General features: G+C 39.5%; 1 protein-coding gene across 1 annotated transcript; it reads left to right on the forward strand.

Moving 5' to 3' along the window:
- The first annotated feature begins 1,131 nt into the window (after positions 1-1,131).
- BBOX1 (gamma-butyrobetaine hydroxylase 1) lies at positions 1,132-21,702 on the forward strand. The gene is made up of 7 exons (XM_021539033.2): positions 1,132-1,419; positions 3,047-3,161; positions 12,847-13,045; positions 15,348-15,453; positions 16,358-16,554; positions 17,261-17,427; positions 18,555-21,702. Exons 1-7 carry the CDS (start codon positions 1,198-1,200, stop codon positions 18,713-18,715), a joined length of 1,167 nt encoding a protein of 388 aa, XP_021394708.2. The 5' UTR covers positions 1,132-1,197; the 3' UTR covers positions 18,716-21,702.
- The last annotated feature ends 568 nt before the right edge of the window (positions 21,703-22,270 follow it).

A 22,270-nucleotide genomic window follows, 5' to 3' on the forward strand; every position in this document is an offset into this window, starting at 1 on the left:
CTGTGAAAGGAGAGAGGAACTCTCACAGAACAGCAACAGAACTCTGTTGCTGTTGCAAAAGTCACATTTACAAAGCTTTTCCTTGCAGGAAAGTGGATTCTTTGTATTCTATTCCATAGTATCTACAGCTGGGATTATGGGTACTTTCATGCTTTAGGTTTTGAACATGGTTAGTAGTAGCTCCAGCTTTTGGTTTGTGGAATGCATTTTGAGGCGTCTTTTTGTGAGAGACTGAAATGTTATGGCTAAGGGCTCAAACATTGTTATGAAGGACTTCTTGCCCTTGATGGCAAAACTGCATAATGAAATTGTGGCCACCAAAGCCCACCCCTTCCTAAATATGCCTCCCGACTGGAACCTTGGACTGGGAATTAAGCTGCCTAAGGGAACACGGGATATGATAATGTGTCACTATTGTTGAGTTACCTCAGGGCTAGGGAGAAGTAAACAAAGCTGGGGAAGAAGAATTTATCCACAAGAAAACCAGATCCAGCATCTGTCCTGAAAATGCTCTCTGGCTGTGTTCACGGTCGGGGAGGCCGTAGCCCACAGACTCATCTGCTGAGGCCAGGGTTGCAGTCACTCTTATTCCAACCACAGGGAGAGGAGGTTTCAGGGCTGTTGCATCATCTCTGGTCAGAGGGTATAGCAACAAAGGACAGCCAAGATGACAGATCAAATTGAAGGGATTTTTGAATAGCTGTGTCTGAGTATACCCTCTGTAAGCAGCATACAATGAATATTCCTGAAGTCTAGGTAGTTGGAATGGAAGGGAGAATCATTGTAACACTGTCCTTTTGCTGTACTTCTTCAGTAACAAGCTGCTTTTGATGGTGTTTTAGGAGGTCCGTGTTGGAATTCCCTCTGAATGCTACAGAACCCAAAAGGTTCTATATATATGATGTAGTAATGCTTTTAAAAACTCTGCTATATGCTTCTTCATCACTAGTTGTTGAAAATACAAACATTTCTTCCACATATAATTGCACTTATACTTTTTCCTCTCTTTACTCTTTAAGTAAATGGCTTGAAAATCTGAAAAACAAATGGCAAATGGTTTTAGAAGCTCCCAGACGGAGTTCCCTCTGACGTCTCCCTGTGACGTGCTCGCTACGGAGCCCAGAAGGCAGAGGGCAGTGGCCCCGCAGCGCTGAGGAGCGGAGTCCCGGGAGCGCAGCCGGAGCGCTCAGCCTCAGCATGAGCCCGGCCGTACGGAAGGTGGAGGCTTCGGGCGAGGGCCGCTTCGTCTGCGTGCAGTGGGAGGACGGGAGCGAGAGCAGCTACCCCTGCGTGTGGCTGAGGGACAGCTGCCAGTGCCCCCTCTGCTTCCTGCCCTCCGCCGGAGCGCGCAGGCTGCTCCTCGAGGATCTGGATGTCAACATCGCGGTGAAGCAGGTTGCTCTGGCAGATAGCAAAAAGGTATTTGAAGGAAACCAGCGTTCACCTTCTCGTGAAACTTTTCTAATAATGCTTATTAATCGAAATTCGAGACAATTCCAAGTTATACTCTAATCACACTTTGTTTGCAAACCTTACCAGCTATTTGCAAAGTTTTCAGGAAGAATAGCAATTTGGGAATTTCATGTGAAACTTCACTGTATGGATATTATGCAGAGGCTGTGTAAACCCCAGCATCAACTTTTATAATATAATAATGCTTTTTAAAATCCCGCCATGTGCTTCTTCATCACTAGTTTTTGAAAATATAGACATTTCTTGCACATTTAATCACACAATTTTTCCTCTATTCTTTAAGTAAATGGCTTGAAAATCTGAAAAACAAATGGCAAGGCGATGATGACATTAATCCATAACAAAAATATCAGCTTTATTAGCAAACTTTAAATGCAATATAAACTTTATCTTGAGTGAACACTCAAACCAAAGTTGAATCCAATAACCAGTATTGGACTAATGTCTGTATCCCTGTCTACTTATTAACGTTTTTTCCTGAAAAATTGAAGGTTATCAAGCAAGAGAGGATAGGAGCTGCCCTCCTTATGAATTTCAATCTTTCCCGATAGATGAAATCTTAGTATATTATTTAGATTTTTTTTTTTAATACTTTATTAAAACCAGTACATGGCTCCTTTGGCAAACTAATTTCCTTTGTTTTATACTTAAAGATATTTTAAACATATTCAATATGCATCAGTCAGCCCTGGGTCAGATGGGGCAGCCCCGCTGCAGGGGCAGTCTGCAGAGGCTGGCTCATGTGTGAGTGTCTCACCACAGAGTAAGGGACACTGGTGAGGAATTCTGGGCTCCCAAGTTGATTGTAGACAAAATTCATACAATGTAAATTCATTATTTCATTAGGCAAATTAGGAATTGTCTACTTCCATTTTTATTCAGAAACTGATAAAAGCACAGCACTAATACTAAAATGATACTGACAGTGTTTTACCATCATGTGAATAAGCAGAGTCATGTGAATTGGGAATTGATACCTATTCATCCACCTTAAAAATTCAGCTGAGGGTTTGTGCTGGACTGAGCTCTTTCAGTTCCTGACAAGCAAATCCATATGCTTTCTATCCATGTTTTTTTCAGGAATTGAAAAACCCAACACTTTAAATGTTTATTTGATAGAGGGAAAGCTTCAAAAGTAGGAGATGGGTTTCTCTCCTAGCACAAGGTCCTTGTCTATCTTGTTCTTTTTCTTTTCTCACAACCTGTCAGTGTTTTGCAAGATATTTTCACTCATCTGAGCTGGGGTAGAATGCTCTCCCCAGTGATACGTGCCAGTTTTTACAATTCCCTTCTTTCTGTTAAGTGCAGCTCCCACAGTGGAAACAGCCCACACAAACCAGCAAATTAGGTCATGGGTTGAAATGAAAAAGAACATTTTTAAAATGTCAGCATTTGAATAGTGTTTCAGCTGGCTTTTCATTACTTGTTTGCTATCATGCTTCAGGGAAAGTTTAACTCTGATGTTATTGATCTAAGTATTATAATTTCTATGATTTCCAGGGGTTTTTGTTGTTCAAGATGATGTTTTTCAAATATTTTTTTTCTAAACTCACCTTTTCCTTTGTGCTGAAAGATCTCTATTACATGGCCTGATGAACACACAAGTGAATATGAAGCTGAGTGGTTGAAAAAACGATGCTTCTCTGAAGAAGCCAGAGCTATAATGCGCGCAGATTTATTTTTACCAGGTAGGAATTAAATCTGTGTCTGCCATGCTTGTGTCAAATGCAAGGGGTTTAACAATGACAGTCCTGGCTAGATAGAGGTGCCTGTGTGAGGACCAGGTCTACCTAGCTGAAACCGTGGTAGCAGCCCTTGTTGCCGAGTGCCAGGCTGTGCATGTGTGACAGGGACCTGTGGTTATCTTTTCCCTCTTCTACCTATAGCACCTGAGAGAAGTACAATTAATTGGGCTGCACTTACTTTCCTAAAAACCTTCTCTTTCCAGAAATGTTAGTGGGTCTCATAAATGAGCCATGGACTACCAGTGGTCTGTGACTATGCAAGTGTGTGAGTTCTGTTTAAACTATTTAAATTTTTCTAAATTCTTCAAAATAGAAAGATTATTTGGAATTGCAAGGGAGATACAACTGAAATATTTTTTTCCCCATTTTCATGGCTTTCTTGTTAAAAAGTAACTGTGTAGCATAGCAGTGTGTAGTGCTGAAGTTCAGGCTGTGTTTGCTTTGCTTCCCGTGCATATTTTAGTGGTAGAGAGTCTTTTGATTACTAAGTATTTTGTCTAACTGTTTTTGTAACATTTACCCTGTACAAATCATTTACTCTTTTAAGTGAATAATTATAAACCCACAAAGTAATGATGCATATCATCAGTACTTTGACAGCATTTCAGACTGAGCATGAAAGTGTGAGAGCTTGCAAGATGCCTGCGATTGCTCTTCATAGTGTGTCTGTGAGATCTGTTGCAGAAAGCTGTGGATCTGTGTTGTGTTAAGATAGAATCTGTTAAAATAGGACATTACTGGCTTAAAACTTAAATGATAAGAAATATCTCAATTTCAGTGGATGCTGTAATAGATTTTTCATAGTTCAGAATGGAACTATTTTCCATGGGTAACATAAAAGTTTTGACCTACTTTACTTTTGTGTAAACTGTAAAACAGTTGTGTTTACTATTTGAAGAGTTTGACATGCTTCCAGAGTGAATATGGTGAGGATGCACACTTCATTCAGGGAAACTAGACTTGATTTTTCAGATGGCAAGTACTTTTATTTGTGGAAATGAATATCCTATGAAAGCTAGCAGGATGTTTTGTAGTCTTCAAAAGGATCAACATAAGTTGCTTTAATTAATACCCAGACAAAATAATCTAGATCTCAGGCAAAGGTATTAATTACTGAGATTTCAATATTTCTGATGTAATGCTACTTTTTTCACCTATTACAAAGTCTCAACTGGCTGTGATTTGCCTTCACATACATGCATTTGCACAGTGCTTACGCTTGTCATCTAAATGCAGTGCATGTTTTGGAGTTCTCTGCTCTGCCACTGCTCTTCTCCATTGGAGCCATCTAGATAAGAATACACACCAAAGATCTGTTTCATTCTTTGGGCAATTCTTTTTCAAATTCTGTTTCAGAAGAAACAGAAGAAATTAAGTATATAAATGTTACAGCAATTAACTGTTTGGTGTTTTTTTAGCGGTGTCATTCAGCTCTTACTCATTTTCTCTGACAAGCCCTGGCTTATGATGACTGACACCTTCTTGCAGTTTTTTCCCAGGTTTCATTTGCAAAAAAAAAGGCTGTGAGTTTGCTTGCTGGCTGTTTAAGACCTGTTTTTCATTGTATATTTTGGTAAGTTTAGAACACACCTCCTTGTGGCAAGTGGAGATGCACATTGCAAATTACATGCCCTTAAGCAGCTAACCATACCCCAGCAGTATAATGTTATAGACAATGGTACGAAATGCCAGCCCTGCATGCTGATGCGAGCTTGCCAGACTGCTGTAGTTAACCTTCACTGCTGACATTCACAGCTGTGGCTGGTTTCTTTCTTTTTTTTTCTTTTGCAAGTGGTTATTTGCTTTTAGTGCTGCTTTTTAAAAAAAAAGTTTTTCCGTCATAGTTTCTGATTCAAAAAATGTACATGTCAGACATTGTGTCAAACCCAAAAAGAAGAGTGGGTCAGATTTTCAGTGCATGATGAAGTGATATAAATAGCTCTATGGCAGCATGTCAAGATTTCCCTTTTAAAACATAGCCAGATCCTATCCATGCAATATGCAGAATCAAAATCTGCTATTTGTGTATATCAAGGCTTATTTCAGCCCAGCTTACAAGATGCTCCCAAAAGAATAGCAAAAGAGCCATATTCTATGTCTACAGCTGTGGTGTCTCAAAGATACTCTCTTTTTTATTTCTATTTACTTGAGTCCTACCCAGCAGATGTCACAGGAATGATTTACCATGTCTGTAATTCAGATGCTGGATATAGTAGAGGGTGCTTGTGAGAGACACTGTGTAAGCCAGTATCCAGTATCTAACTCCATTGTGAGGCTCATTTTCCAACAATTTTTTGCTGGCATTCCAAAAACAGGATGAGGTTGGGGAGTTCCGGGGTTGGAAATAAGACAACATCACAATCATATTTTCCTGTTGGGTGAAAGAGAAGATTCTGCAGAGCAAGTCTGTAGTGGTACCTAATATTTTTAACTTTAGGTTAGGTTAGGGTTTAAACAGCAGTTTAAAGGTTTCAGATGATGATAGTTCTTTAAAATGTGATTATATGATACTGGATGTTTATATCCAGCTCTGCAAAAGTTTGAATCAGGATGTTAACAGCATCAGTGCTGTTTTCAGTTTCTCTGCTAGGTCCAGGAGATGATAATTTTAGGAGGATGAAGTTGAAAATAGATATTTTACTTTTAAAGTTTGGTCATTTGAATTTATCCTGCAGTAATAACTAATAAGGGCCTAATGACAAATTAGACTGACATATACATAACTCACAATACAGCAAATATACAACTAACTTTCAACAAACATAAAAATACATGCTGTAGGCAAAATAATTTTGGATGAAGTCATTTACTCTAGTGGTGACTAGACTTTCTCATATTACTCAAGAAGATTTGATCAGCATTGTCCCAAATTGTATAGTAAATGCTGGATAATTCTATGTGTTGTTGCATGCACACCAGCTGCAGCTGCTGAACAAAGGGCATCTTCTCATTTTATGCAAACTCTAATGTAGTTAGGACTAACCTGGTATGATCAAGGAATGGGATTTTTGATTTTTCTTTCTTTTTCCCCCAAAAAAATTGTTGTTTAGAAATTATTGAAAGAGGCATTAATTCTTTCAAAAGAGTTTAATTCTTCCCATTTTGAAAAGCACATAGATTGGGGTTTTAGTAGGCATAATATCAATTATCAATAAAGATACAAAATAATTCTATAAGACTTGTTTTTATCCTGTATGAGTTGTTCCGTTACATTTGCAGGGGGACCAGGACAGGTTGGACATGGACTGAATCCAACAAGGTGATGTTTAACAAAACCCGCTGCTGGGTCCTGCACTTTGGCCAGAACAACCCCCTGCAGCAATACAGGCTGGGGACAGAGTGACAGAACAACAGCCAGGCAGGAAGGGACCTGGGGGTACTGGCTGGTGACAGACTGAACACGAGCCAGCAGTGTAGCCAGATGGTCAAGAAGGCCAATGGCTCCTGGCCTTTATCAGGAATAGTGTGGCCAGCAGGAGCAGGGAGGTCACTGTTCCCCTGTACTTGGCACTGGTGAGGCAGCCCCTGGAGTGATGTGTCCAGTCGTGGGCCCTCACTTTAGGAAGGACATGGAGATGCTGGAGCATGTCCAGAGGAGGGCGGCAAGGCTGGTGAAGGGCTTGGAACACAAACCCTCTGAGGAGAAGCTCAGCTGTGTAGCCTGGAGAAAAGGAGGCTCAGGGGTGACCTCATCTCTCCCCACAGATCCCTGAAAGAAGGTTGTAGCCCAGTGAGGGTTGGGCTCTGCTCCCAGACAACCAGCGATAGAATGAGCAGACACAGACTAAAGATGCACTAGGAGGGTTCAGGTTGGACCTCAGGAAGAATTTCTTCACAGAAGGGGTGATTGGGCATTGGAACAGGCTGCCCAGGGTGGTGGTGGAGTCACCATGCTGGGGATGTTTAAGAAAGCCTGGATGTGGCACTCAGTGCCATGGTTTAGGTGACAAGGTGGTACTACATCAGAGGGTGGACTTGATGATCGCAAAAGTCTTTCCCAACCTAGTTGATTCTGCAATTTGCAAACATAAAGATTGTTAATTTGGTAACTGCACTGTGCTAATGCAAGTGAGATCTTAAGCTGTCTAGACACTAATGACTGATTCCTATCATTCTTACCCCTACAGCTTCCAGAGCAGATTTTCTAATACTTCTGCTATAGTACAATGGAAACTGTATTTACTGCCTTAGCAGGGGGAAGAAATTGTTCTATGATGACATGATAAAACAGTGAAGTGCTTGAGTGGGATCAGTTACCACCAGGAAATACTGCCAAAATGTACAGTCCCTGTACAGTTCAGTACAGCTCCTTGGCAGATTTTCAGGCTGAAGAGATTTTGTGAATAAAAATGGGTAGGAAGTTCCTGTTTGGTATGTGGAAGAATAACATGCCATGGGGAGGATATAGTTTTCTAAGACTTTCAGACAATCTTTTTAAAAAAACACTTTTAGATGGAAGAACTTAAGTATCTGCATACCACAAGATCTTTTTTCCATTCTTTGAGTTTTGCTTTCCTGTTGCTTTTCCAATTAATTATGGACCTGGTAATCTGTCAAATTGTAAATATTAGACAACATAGAGCATTTCACCCAGAGCCAAAGTGTAAATGCTGCTTCTTTTAGTGCAGATCTGTGACTCATCTCTCACCTATTGCTGTTGTGCTCACCTGGCTGTGATGCTCTATGGGACCAGTCAGGAGAATTCCTTCACTATTTTTCATACAACTATGAATTGTTTAAAAGAAATTCATATGTATGTCAGACATAAATGTTAGAAATTAGACCTCAGAACTATTGCAGCTATTAGAAGGATCAAAATTGGTACTAGTGTATTTAAATTAAGCTCTAAGAGCTCTCTGAAAAACCACAATTACTAAGATGTAAAGCATAAAGATTAAAAAGTCCACAGGAAATTCTGTGCTAAAATTAATAATTTTATTTGGGATATTTAGTATTAAATGGTGTGCTCACATTCATATTACCACTTGGAGCTATATGCAAGGTTTCCACTTCTGGTGTATTTACCATGGTGTCATTACAGAGTACACTGGCCAATGTAAAGGGGGAAAGGTTGCTTCTGCAGTAGCTCAAAGGCTAAGCTCTTGACTGCATCAGCATGTCACTGAAGGGCTGGAAACTAGGAGCCTTTCTTCTCTGAAATTTAAGGTAGAGTTTATATGCATTTGTGTACCAGCTTGCACCTTTAAAAAGAAAGACAAACCTAAACCATTAAGGATTCTGGCTACACTTGTCACTGGAAGGGAATTTATATGAGAAAAGTGAAACTTTGAGGAAAAGCGTTTATGGCCTTGCTAGCAGGATTGAACCGTATTTACTCTGTAGATTTTTTTGTTTTGTTGGTGTTTGGGGACTATACTTGTTTTTTTGTTGGTGTTTTTAAAATGTTAAGTGGTGGAACATTAAAAAAATAACTCTTCAGTTTTAGTAGCTGTTTTGGGAGTATCAGTTCAGTTTCCTTGACACTTTGCAAATTCCACATTGTAGAGGTATGGTAGAGATTAAATATCTCTTTGGTCAGCAGGCAATGTTATAGTATTACTGACAACTACATTTCAGAGTCTGGCAAAGGCTAAATTCACAGAAAAATTATTTCTCTTCAAATTAAGTAATATGAGAAACCTTTGAATTTAGCTTTTGTCTCCCTTTGGCTCCACACCTGTCTGGATGTGAAGCCAGATGACGGTTGCCAGTGGGAAGGTCTGGTTGGATGGAGGATGGAGGGTGGTGGTTCCACTGTCCAGCTGTAGGGGTTGACAGGTTTGCTGTCAGGTGCTGTTTCATCTGTGCTGTTTTCAAGGTTGTTTATTCTTGCTTATCTCTAACATGTTCTGCTGCCCTGCCGCAGGTCTGTCCTGCAGGGCAGCATGTGGGGCTCTGCCCTCAGTGGGATGTTACAAACATTATATACCAAAAACTACATGTGCTGTATTTACAATAATGTACCAATATCTATCATCTATGTTGAACAGTGTCCCCAGCCTAAACCAATAGAAAAATGCCAACACTACAGTGAAATATGGAGGGCATGAAGAAGGAGAAAAAGGACAAGACACACCCAATTTCCTCCATCTTGTCCCCTTTGAACCCCTAATCTAGAATCTTAAAATTTTACTTCTACACCCATGCCATACTTAATTATTACTCATATCAAACACTCAGAGCTGGTAATTCATCCTGTAAGATTGAAAACTCTTTTCCATGGACAGAGATCAGAGACAGTGTCTCTGGGGGCTCTGTACAGTGGGGTTCCTGACCCCCCTGCCAGGGACCCAGACCTTCCAGGGCAGCCAGAGGGAAGCTCTGGATTCCCACACACTGGAGTCCATGTACCTTGGAAGCCTGGAACTCCTGGAGCTGCAGTTCTATTCCAGGTGCATGTATTTATTTTCCAAAGTAAAGACAAATCTGTTGATGTATTCCTTGAAATTCTAATTTTTGTTTCTGAAAAATTAGGAAAATATTTATTAGCAAGTCAGTAAGAAAACTAGGATGGAAAAGATGAAACTTGACAAGTTCTGTTAATTTTCACTTGGTTATTCACCTGCTCTGTCTTTCAAAGGATGTTCTTAGCATACTTATACAACATACAACGTACTTAAGGATTGTTGCTGTCGAGGCAGGATGGGAATGAAGAGACTCTGACCAGATCAGAAGGCTGTTGAAAGTAAAACTCCAATTTATTCAAAATACCCCGCTCTTTTATACAGAGCTTCGTGAGGACCAAATCCATTGGTTCTGAAGTGAAAACAACCCACAGCATTGGTGCAAAGTGCTTGACGCACAGTGATAGAACTTAACTATAAACATTGTGAAAAACAAGAGAGATAAAGAATTATTTACATTCTTTTCCAACTCTTTCCCAGGCATCTGCCTGGCTATAAACTCCTGTTTCTCTCTTTGACTGAATCTGAGTCCCACAAAAGATATTTTAATTTCTTAACTTCTGATAAAGGGAAAACATTCGTATTTTATTTTTTTGCCATCTTTCAAATATGTGAAAAGATATTTTAAGATAAAAACAGTGGAGCAGTGAATAACTGACCATGGAGTGGTATCAAAAAGGAATTTAATGATGTGAGATTTTATCTCTCCTCAAGATTTGCACTTTTAAAGTTTTGTTAACATGTTACAAAATTCAACAGCTTGTCAGTCATCCTGCTGCTTCTTTGAAACACAGGTTGACCATAAAAGATGGTCCTTGTGGATAGCTCATATCTGGGCACGTGTTCTGATTCTTGGACCATGTCTGACTAGCCTTAGCCAGATGAAAGAAGAACACTAGTGGCTGAAAAACCTTTTACTCTGTAGTGTCTGAGTTCAATTAATTTTTTTTTTTTTATGAGCACATTTTATTTTGTGCTTCCTACCTATATCCAGAAAGAGGTAAAAAAAAGCCTGAACCTGGCCTTCACATTTGTTTGAACTACAGTATGTCCTTCAGTCACCAGGTAAAATTACCCAGACTTCTCAATTCTGAAAGCTCCTTGGAATTTGTAGTTTTTATTGGTCCTGACCATCAACGAGATGTTGGAATAAATAGAGATACAGGTGTTTTATAAGTGATGCCACCTGCATAATTTCACAAATATTTATGTGGTCTCATTTCTAGTGTGTGATCTCTGTGATGATTGAGCAAGTTATCTGAATATTAGCTAAAAGACCAAGTAAGGTAGTTGTGATTTAAACAAAACAATTATTCTAGATAAAATCTTTTCATGCTTTATAGTACACTCTTCTAAGAACAACAGCTTCAAATTAAATATATTTAAAAACAAGGAAAAACAAATATGTCTTTACTGTAAGAATAAAAGCCCTGATTCAGTATTTAAGAGAATGCTTGACTTAAACCAGTAATGTTTCAAGTTTTGCAAAAAACTAGAATCAATGCTAACTTTACACAAAACAAAGAAAGTAAGAAATAGCATCATTGTCCTTTTTACCCATTAGCGTGCACTCTTTTTGAATGTGTGTGTATGTTTGGTATGGAATGTTTCTACATACAAGCCAGTAAACTGAAAAACTTTGAAGATATTACTGAGGGAGAAGAGAACAAGAAGGCAGGAAGTGTTACATTTGGGGAGTATCTGAGATAGGTATTATATACAGGAGAAAAAGTAATTCCCTCACATCTATTTCCATTTGTTACAGTACCTTCAAAAGCCCATTTATCTGTCCAAATGGTCTTTGCTATCGGCTATCAGCTTTTCAGATCAAATGAGAAACTCACACCTCATTTCCTCATTCTGAAAGTTGACATGTTCCATTATTCGTAGCCGACAAAAAGTCTGAAACATGTAAGACCCAAAGTTGCTATGAAAGAGCCTGGAGAGTCATAATCAGCAGGATGTTTCACCAGGAGTCACTGTAACTTACCACTGAATTGTCTGTAGTGTACAGAGTTCTTTCATTCAACCCTCAAAGAGCAAGCACAAAGCAGGCATCCCAAACTCTGGGGAGAAGACCCCACACATTTCCAGGGGATGTGCAGAAGATTTCTGCTTTGTGAATATATGGTGTAGCTTTTATAGGTTGTAAAGTGGGGTGTCTGTCAGTCAGAAACTCCAATTTATCTTTCCTCATCTGCTTCCACAGCAAGATGTTTATTGTTAGCTCAGGAACGGTAATCCCATGGTGCCAAAATAACTCATTAACACAAAACAAGCTGTCCCGATGGAATTGTTTCACCAATTAGCAAACTTAGGTGAGAGGTGAGATGCCCCGAGTTATTGCATAAGCTGACAAGCTGTTAAGGGCAGGGGGCATGCCCTGCTGCACTCCAAATGCCCTTCATGTGTTGGAGACCCCGGAGCTGGATGCAGTACTCCAAGTGGGGTCTCAGCAGAGCAGAGAGGCAGAAAATGAATGAGCATGAAAAGCGTTTCATGGACACAGGCAAGGGAAACTGAAACAACTGGCCTTGGGTTTTGAGAAGCTTCTTCACAGAGCTTTGCATGGACCAGCAAGGTCCCAAGCCATGAGTGTGACCTCAAGTAACCCCCACAGGCTAGTTGGTTGAACTCAGGGAACCCCAGCACAGTTCCAACCAATGAGTTTGACCTCAAGTGACCCCATAGGTGAGATGGTTGACCTCACATGACCCCAGCATTGTCCAAACTCATGAATTTTACCTCAAGCAGGCTGATTGGTTGAACCCAGGTAGCACCATCACGGTGCAAAGTGATGGATCTGAAGTCAGGTGACCCCATGGCTTGACCTATGAGAGATGTCTCAGTGTGCTCCATGGTTTTTTCCCCCTTGACAAGAAACTTTCAAGCAGTTTTAAAATTTTCACTCTTGTGGCTCATCAGTACAGACAGAAGAATGAATACACACATTTCTGATGCACTGCTAACAAAAAAATATTCCTTTCAAGCTGTCCTTTCATTCAATTTCTGACCAAAAAGTTTAATACTGCAATGTCTTGCTGAATTTCATCACAAGTTTGCTTGTTACTGGTGCAAGCTCAGTGACCCCATTTGAGGTGGTTTGCAGGATTGAGGAATATTCACAAATACTTAGAAATACCACTAACTTCATGCTTTGACTGTGTCCTGAGTTTTGATGCTAAAACAGCTAAGAACTTGTTTCTCTATTTCTTCCCTTTCAGAACGTCAGTACTGGGGCTCAGACCTTCAACTTCCCAAAATACCTTTTGAAGAAATAATGTACAATGATGAAAGTGCATACAAGTGGTTGTGCACCCTAAAGAAATTAGGAATTGTTCTACTGACAGGAGCTGCTGCAAGGCAGGGAGAATTGATTAGACTTGGCCACAGGATTGGGTTCCTTCGTCTGACATTTTATGGGTGAGTTTGTTTTACAAAATCTTTGTTTTGCCAGTGCTGTAATCACCTCTAATGTTCTTCATCTAAGCTTGTTATATCTCTTTTGTGGATTTATGTCTTAAAGAAAGGTGTATGTTTTTTTTCTCTCTATATTAGAAAATTTGACATCAAGTTCATATACCGTAGAAGAATTGATTTGTTGTGACAGGTAGGATATGTAAAGAAGGACAGAGATAACACTAACTGCTGAGAGAAGGAAAAGTGCCTGAAAACAAATGTTGTTGCATATAGGGTAATGGTGATATAGACTTATCTATGCCATGAAACAAAACCAAAAATCCCTAATCCAGTCCTGTTCTGACCAGAGGAAGTTATCTGTTCTGACAGATCTGTTATCTGTTCAGACAGCTGGTTTTCTGCTGATGAAGACTAACCCATGTTGCTATCTAATGCAAGAAAATTGCTACACCTGCTTGGTGCCAATCTTCCTACTCTATCAAACAACCTGAACAATGGACTTTGAAATCTGACCCTAATAATTAAACCACAAACCACTCCAACACACTTTGATCTCCTTAAGGTCCCAGAGTCCTCTGACATGCCATTACTACCTGTGCACCCAACATGGCCAAGTCAATGCTTCAGCTCAGCTGAGACTTAGACAAAGTAATGTTGATTTTTCCATATTCAATGCTGAGCTCCCTATTAGTCTCTTTGACTTCAAGTCAGTAACTTGGGCTTTAACCAAAGCTCCCTGTATGGAAGGAGAGGTCCTGGGGAGCAGCTTCCCTTGCAAATCCCAACAGTACAAAAGCAATGATTGCTTTTACAAAAGTTTCTGTGTTACCACTCCAGCAATGTTATATATTTCATATAAAGGAGACAATTAAAATGTGTTAAATTGTTTTAGAGCCATCAAGTGACACCATAGCCTATTAAATTAAAGATGGAGCAAATCTTGCTGCCTTCAGCACTAATTACAGGAATTATGAAAAGGGGCTATTTTTTGGCTGTCAAACTGTGGAAGTGTGGTTGAAATTATCATACTTGAGTACTGAGGTCATGTGATGATGAATATGTGCTGTTACTCAAGTGCAGTGCCAAATAATAAAAACTATTTCTCCTAGGCAATTTAACACATTTGCAAATACTCAAGAGGGTTTTCCCTCTGGAGATTGCAAAAATCTAATTTTAGCATTTTGCATAATTTCTATACTAAATACCACTCCTAGAACAAAAGCATTTGTATACTATATAAAAATAATTTTATTTGCATGTTCTTTAGCCTGTTTTCTTTTTTAAACTGTTATTAAGAAGTGAAACTAGGCGTACACCATCTGGAACATATTTTGTCTATAGTATTCCACAAGGGAAAATTAGTTTCATAATTTCTTTTTGGTCACTTATGTGCATGAAATTATACAGTCTCTGTATGGTAAATTACATTCTTCCAGACAAACACCTGGATCTATAACATGCATTTGCAGAGAACTGTCTTCAATCATGTGAACTTTGTGTAAACAAAACCTGTGGTTCTCGGTCTCAAATTCTCCTGCATGGTGTGTCACTCAAAACACATTTTGTGTGTGCAGCAACATGAGGTGTTCATGTCTTTGTCATATAGCTGTGACTTCTTTCACTGCAGTTGTCAGAAAACTTTTTACTGAATTGTGCCAAATTCCAAGAGAGAAATTATGTAATAAAATAAACAGAGCTAGTTCTCAAAAAGGGTGTCATAGAAAGGGAAGAAGTGTCAAAGTCTTTCATCAAGGCATTTTTCTCCAGAAGCAAATTTTCAACTTACAGGAAAGATCCTCTGTAAAGGATACTCTATATTTTCTAAAATTATGAATCCTTCAAAATAACTTCTGGGGAAAGTTACATGGCCTTTACAAGTTCTGCATTTCATTGATGATGTGCTCAATTTGTCAGAGGGAAAGTGGAAGGTTGATAAAAAAATATGGGCCAGCTTCTACTCACTTATTTCTGAAGCATCAGTACTAGGATGATTTCTACTGGCAGAAGCCTCTTGGTTAGTGTCTTCAGCTGGCCTTTGCCACCACTGGAAAGCCATCCTACTTCTAGGTACCGCCCTGGTGCCAGATGTCCCTTGACACACTGAAGTTTATCTAGGACTGCTGAAATAAGCCTCTGTTGGGGTGGAGGGACACAGCTAAATCCTTATTTCCTTATCACGTTAAAATATTTTCATGTCCAAAGATGAAGTGACTCTTGTACTGTGATTTCACACTTTCAGTGTGTACTGTCTGGCATCCTGGCTGGATGTTCTAACATGTTTTCTCTTTTCCCTTTCATTATAAAGACCAACTTGGCAAGTGCAAGACAAAGCAGATGCTAACAATGTAGCTTATACAACTGGGAGACTCTGTTTTCACACTGATTACCCGGTTCTGCAGCATCCACCTGGGGTAAGTTGAATTTACTGACTTTTTCACCCCACAAAAAAATGGAAAAGGGAAATGTTCCTGTAGTATGAAATATGGTTGGTGATTAGTGGCTCTGAATTTTGTCTTAAAAGAGCAATGTAAAAATATTGATATATTAATCTGCATATGATAATCTATATACGCATGGCATGTGATTTATACAGTATGACGAAAATTTGGCGTAAGTCTCCTGTATATCCCATAATTTTTAAATTAAATTCATAAAGCATTGAAAATATTACCACATGAGAAAGCTTTTGGTTCCTTTATAGGCTTTGTATACTGTTCTGATTATTTCACATAGGTTAGGTGTCTAAATGCTATAGTCAGGTTGTGACATTTTAGGACTCATCTCTTCAGCTCAGGAGGGGAACAGAGAAAGAAATACAATTAAGATGGTATATTCTGTTTTCTATGAATTGGTACAAGATAAATACTTGTTTGCCCTTTCATGACAGACAAAAAGTCAGGGCCATCCTGTAAAACTTGACAACCACAGAAAACATATTTTCACCTGGTTCCTGTCATATCAAAGTGTAATCCACATAATTCACATCATTCCAGAGATTTGGAAAGTAGTAGGAAGAGAAAGAGGGACTCAAAGGAAAGAAGCAAGACCTCTTTGCCACTGACTCACAGTCTGGAAGCATTAGAAGATATCCCAATGGGATGGATTTATGAACACGCTATTTTAATTTTCTGCCTATGCGATACTGGTGGCAGAATGTTGTGAAGCTGCAGTAAATGAGAACTCAGTCTGTCACTGGGGAAAAAAACCAAATGAACAACCAGAATAAAAGAACCACAGATGTGAGAGAACTGATACTAATAAACTGTTAAATATGCAAGCCAATTATTTTTTTAAAGAGCTGTTAATTTGTTCCAGGTTCAGTTTCTTCATTGTATAAAGCAAACAGCTGCAGGAGGTGAAAGTGAAGTTGTAGATGGATTTCATGTATCCAACAAGCTGAAGAAACAAAATCCTGAGGCATATCAGATCCTGACCTCTACTGCTGTAGACTACACTGATGTTGGTGTGGATTACTGTGATTTTGCTGTGCACTGTAAACAAAGGATTATAGAGTGAGTAGTTTCAACACCTAAAAAGAAAAACCCTGTCATCTGGTGGATGACATGTTGGAAGAAGAAGGTCTGCTCCTGCCACCTTGTGGGAAAGCACCAATTTAACTTGATCTGTAGTTCTAGGTTTGGGTGGAGTTGGTTGGGTGGGATCTTTAGTCTGGTTTTTTGGGGGAATGTGTGACTTGTTCTGTGCATTGTGCCATTTTCTTGGTTTTGCCGCACACAAACAAAAAGTGGTGGGAATTAGAGTAACTCCTAGGCACAGGCACAGGTTAGCAAACAGCCAAATGGCAGCCAATGTGCATATATATATATATATATAATGCCAAGGACAGGTAATAATTTGAAGCATTTAGATTAAGAATTATATACTATCAGAAGACGAAATGCAAATGTTCATATTCTTTTTAGATTAAAAAAAAAGTCTATGATTTATTTTACAAAGTTTACAATTAAAAAATGTATAATATAGACCTTTGAGGAAATTAAGTGTCTGCACTTTCTGCACTTTCTCCCTTTTCCTAGCTAGTCTTAATTAGCAAAATCCAATCCAATATCAGTCTGAATTTTACTATAGAAACATACTGATATTCCAGCAGGAGAATTCTGTTATTGTTTAATTGACTTGAACTGTTTCAGTAACAACAGAATACATTCCTTTTTCTTCTTTCCTTTCCCTTTTTTCCCCCTTTTCTTTGTTTTATAGCACAGATCCTAGAGGCCAAGCAACTCGCATCAATTATAATAATGCAACAAGGGACACAGTGTTTGATATACCAGCTGAAAAAGTGAGACCATTTTATGCAGCTCTAAAGGAATTTAATGGTTTATTGAACAGCCCAGAACACAAGTTTACTTACAAGTTGAAACCAGGTCAGTAAGTTGCTTCTCCTCACAACAATTTTTCACATGTTTTTCCTGACAGTCAAAATTCTTGAACACTCCTGGCACTAGTACTGAAAGGAACTTTGAGTCTTTCTGTCATCTATTTTATTTCATACTGCTTTCTTACATTCATCTCATAGATTGCTTTTGCCATTGTTACACTATAAAGAAGAAGAACGTAGCAGGGGGAATAGTCTACCTATAGATTACTTAAATGTATCTCTAAACTAAATCCAAAACAGCATTTTATGCTACATAGCATATTGGAAATTGATGTATCAATAGCGCCATAGATTTGCAATACTATGTGTGATATCATGTGTGGCCTTAATCTCTGTACTTTCGTTCCTCAGCATTAAAATAAAGATATGAATCTCTCAAGAGATATTACAAATGTAAATTCATCTTTGCATCTGACTGTCTCATATACTATGGTACTTGTGTCTAAAATGTCTGTGAGGAAATTAGTCTCTCCATTGGAAACACACAATAAAATACTGTGTAAGATCACATTAATGGATAAACAAAGTGCCTTGCATTACGTTAGTGACATCCATTTTGTTGATTAACACAAACGGTGGCAGAGGGAATGAGAAGAAGATAAGAAAGACTGTGAATTTATTCAATTCAAGATTAACCATAATGGTGACACACAAGGGAGAAAATTTAAATTGGCAGTCTAGCATTAATTATGCAATTTCCTAACTTTCAGTGTTTTGACTTTGTTCTCATGAAATTCTCTTAACAGGGATAGTATGTAAGTGTATAGTACAAATAGTACTAGACTGATCAAATAAAAAGTATCCTAGTGGCCTTCACCCATTTTATTTCACCTCTCTGGATTTGCATTCTCCTCAAGGCTTGATTTTCTCAGTATGGACTCCTCTACCACTCTGCTTTTTAATGCCTCATTAAACAAGAAATAAAAGATGTTAAAAAGGAACTGGCCCCTCTGGTTGAGAAAGTTAAAATTACTGTGTTGTTGTGATATATCTCCAGCTGGGTAATAATAAAATTATTACTCCCTAACTGTTGATACGAATCTACCTCTGTATTTTTTTGAAGGAATCAACTCTAGCATTCCAACTACTGACCTTTATGCAATCTCTTTATAGGAGACATACTGACGTTTGATAACTGGCGTGTGCTTCATGGTCGCCAAAGCTACCCATCCTGTTCAGACGTGACACGTCACCTGGAAGGTGCCTATGCAGACTGGGATGTAGTCATGTCAAGGCTCCAGCTCCTTAGGAAAATGGTCCTGAATAGGGATTGAGCTTTCTTCTAACTAGAATGAGCAAAACGTAGATTACCTAACCTCAATCACAACAGCAATATTAAAAAAATTAGTCTTCTTTTCAGAAACTAACATCACTTTTGACAAGGGCTTGTCATAGAATCAAGGTAAAGGCTTTGAACTGACAGAGGGTAGGTTTTGATTAGATATGAGGAAGAAATTCTTTCCTGTGAGGTACTGCAACAGGTTGCTTGGAGAAACTGTGGCTGCCCAGTCCCTGGAAAGTGTTCAAAGCCAGGCCAGGTGGGGCTAGCAGCAACCTGAGTTAGTGAAAGGTATCCTTGCTTATTGTAGAGGGAATGAGATTGTCTTTAAGGTGCTTTTCAACCCAAGAGATTCTATGAGTCTGTCATATATTTTTGATTTCTATAAGCCAAGAAACATTTTGTTCATAACAATTTAAGATTTATCTGTGCCCTGGTCTTTGAATCTAGGAAATATATTGCTATGTCTGTAAGTTTATGTGCTTTTATAAAAGCAGTATGTAAAGCGGCTTGAAAGATTATCACTTCATTGGACTGACTGTGGATCACAAGATCTGCCTTTGCCTTTACATATCTACCTGCCCTCCCTAGAAGGCTTGAAAGGTAAAAGGAAAAAAGTACAGTTAACTAAATTTTGTTACAAATGGCACCTTCCTTTATTTTCAGAGAAGTATTCTTTATTGCATAAATCATAACTAAAATTCACTATCAAAATTTTTAAAAAACCACTACCGTGGTGTTATTTTTAAATACACACCTTTCTAGGTAGGACTCTGCTGTAATACATGATGTCATTGAACACAGGCTGTATTTGCTACATCCAACTGTACACCTTTTGATTATCACAGCCACAAATAAATTTTCTTACATTTCCAAGTCCATAAGCTCAGAAATCATAAACCTACCAAAGAATGCATCATATTAATGTTCCTCTGCATTAGGAAGATAAATCACTCTCAGTGCAGAGGTCATAGACAGGATCAGAAATCGTATCAGAGGCCATGTAAAGACCTAAGGTCTGTACAGCAGATTTTTGAGTAGAGTCAAAAGGAGGAACACTGATGATGCTTAGTGGCTAGAAACTACAAAATAGAAGTGGGTATTGAATTTGCATGTGGCAGAAACAGGGTAACTGAACCCAAATCCATTTTTGTTACACCTCCAATAGGTCTTTAGGTTGTTTTCCTCTACTCTGGATTCTGAATAAAAATCACACTATCTAGAAATTACTGCAGCCAAAGTGGTGGAGTTCTTTCCCTATATTCAGATGCCATATGGAAAAAGAAATAATTTCAAAGTACTTGTTTTCATACTTAACAACATGTCTACTGAGTTTATTTTTCACTGTTCTTATAGCTGCAGAGTTAGTAGGATGCCTCTCACCATGCTGTGAACTGGACAAAACAACCACTCTTCCACTCTCAAATCCTTCTGTTCAACTGTTTATTTTCAAAATGTTCCTTCCAAGTCAAATAAACCCCAGTCTCTTCTTGGAAGGGTAACACAGTAGAACAACAACTACAGAATTAAATAACTGTAGAATTAAAATCAGTCCATGTTAGATGAAGCTTTTAGCAATCTGATTTAGTGGATGGTGTCCCTGCCCATGACAGGGGGACTGGAACTGGATGATCTTTAAAGTCCTTTCCAACCCCGACTGCTCTATGATTCTATGACCTAAAATCAGTTTGCAAACACTTCCATAGCTCCTGCTCATCATTTAACAACAGAGATCAGCTGAATAATCAGATAAAACTCAATTAGGCCTGTGGGGAAAACTGTGCTCCAGGACGGTTTGGATGAATGGAGAGGAGAGATCTCTGAAGGCTGCTCTTAGGATATCAGGTTTATTATGGATGGTGAAAGGTCTTGCTTGGAGCTGCCAGACACAGCACATGGCAAGGCCTGAGGGAATGGGGGAGGGGAGAGACAAGGGGTAGAGAGGATGCTCCAGGAGAGGGTGGAAGTTCCAAGGGGGTGGGGGTTCCAAGAGAGGGGAAGTTCCTAGAGAGCGTCTGGCTCCTCAGAGACCCCTTATCAGGGGGCTTCAAGGTGGGCTGGAACAAGACTTAGGCCAATGGGGTCACAGACACCTGATGTTTCAGGGGAGGGTTACAGATGTGGGATGAGCCATACATTTTGGGGGGTGGGATAGAACAGTCCATTTGACTTTTGGACCTACCTGTAGGTAAGGGGGATTGTTTTCATCTTGGCTGTAAATCTTTTGCCAGGAAATTATATTTATTCATCCTCCCCAACATAGGCCTTTTTGATATAGGAAAGTTTGAATGTAGTCTTCTTTATTAAATAATGAAATGTTATTTTCAAAGTTATGACTTCATTAAATAGTCTAACAAAATTGGAGTTTAGGGGTAGTTAAATCTCTCAGTGCCTTCTTTAATAATTTATTCTGGAAACATGAGGAAAATATTTTTTTGGTCTTTGCAAGAAAAGATGGAAAAGCTGAGGAAAGATGAATACCTATATTCATAATGCTCTGCATTAACTGTGATATTTTCCATATAAAAATCGAGTGAATATTGCAATTTATATCTGCTAAGATATCTTGTTGTGGGAGGGGGTCCTGGAGACAGTCCACCTGGGATGCCCTGGGAGACCACATCTGTGTAATTTCCTGCCTCCCCCGATACCAATCATTTTTTATCCCTGTTCATGTCCATCATTGTTTGAGCTATCCCTTTGTTCTAGAATGTTCCTTATTCTTTGTGCTTTATTGGTTCCCTCTTGTTAGCCACCCCTTCCCCTTGTCCCAATCAGTTCTCACCCTGTCAGTCATCCCCTACTCCTCTCTGGTACCTGTCGATTATTGGCTGGTTTGTACCCTGACCCTCCGATCCCGTTGCTGTTATACACCTTACCCCACCTCGGGACGGGGCGCTCAGAGCTCGCTCCCTTCCTGAGTGGTTGTCTCCCTGCACCTCTGACTTCTCTTCCCCTCAATAAAATCCTCTGGAAACTACAGCAGCCTGAGTGTCATCCCACCTCCGTGGAAGCCTTGCTATTGCTATCTGGCTCCGGCAGACCATACCCTCTGTGGCATTCCCGGTGGGACCCAGGTCCCAGATGCCGCAACTGGCGCCCGAACACACTAATCCCTCACCTGCATCAGTGAAGAGCAACTCCCCGGTGTGCTTGGCTCCGTGATCCGCTCATTCGAGGACATAAAGCGCTGTTCAGGACCAGTTCCATGAGCAGCTGCACTTCTATTCAGAGGACTCCTGCCTCGTGGGCTGAGGACAACTTGTCGCATCTGTACCACAGCTTTGAGGAAGCTTTGGATTCCACGAGACCCGCAGTGCTTCCACCGCCCCTCTGAGGTCTTTCCCATTTGACTGTGGGCCCTGTGGTAAGTTTGGTGCCTTCTCCTGCACCCGACCCAGTCTCTTTTCTTTTTCTATTTGCCTCTCTGGGGATTTATTATTTTCACAGTGACAATGGGCAATCGCCTGTCTCCTGCCAGGCGGGATTTTTATTCCCCTGTTAAATCTTCCCTCGTTCTGGGCAACATTTCCTTTAAAAAGAGGGATTT

The sequence above is a fragment of the Lonchura striata genome, chromosome 6, assembly GCF_046129695.1.
Source record: "Lonchura striata isolate bLonStr1 chromosome 6, bLonStr1.mat, whole genome shotgun sequence".
NCBI lineage: Eukaryota > Metazoa > Chordata > Aves > Passeriformes > Estrildidae > Lonchura > Lonchura striata.

Coding starts and splice junctions, on each gene's coding strand:
- BBOX1 (XM_021539033.2), top strand. CDS start 1,198: ATGAGCCCGGCCGTACGGAAGGTGGAGGCTTCGGGCGAGGGCCGCTTC. Junction 3,162..12,846: donor CGCAGATTTATTTTTACCAG/GTAGGAATTAAA, acceptor CTTCCCTTTCAG/AACGTCAGTACTGGGGCTCA. Junction 13,046..15,347: donor CTTCGTCTGACATTTTATGG/GTGAGTTTGTTT, acceptor TTCATTATAAAG/ACCAACTTGGCAAGTGCAAG.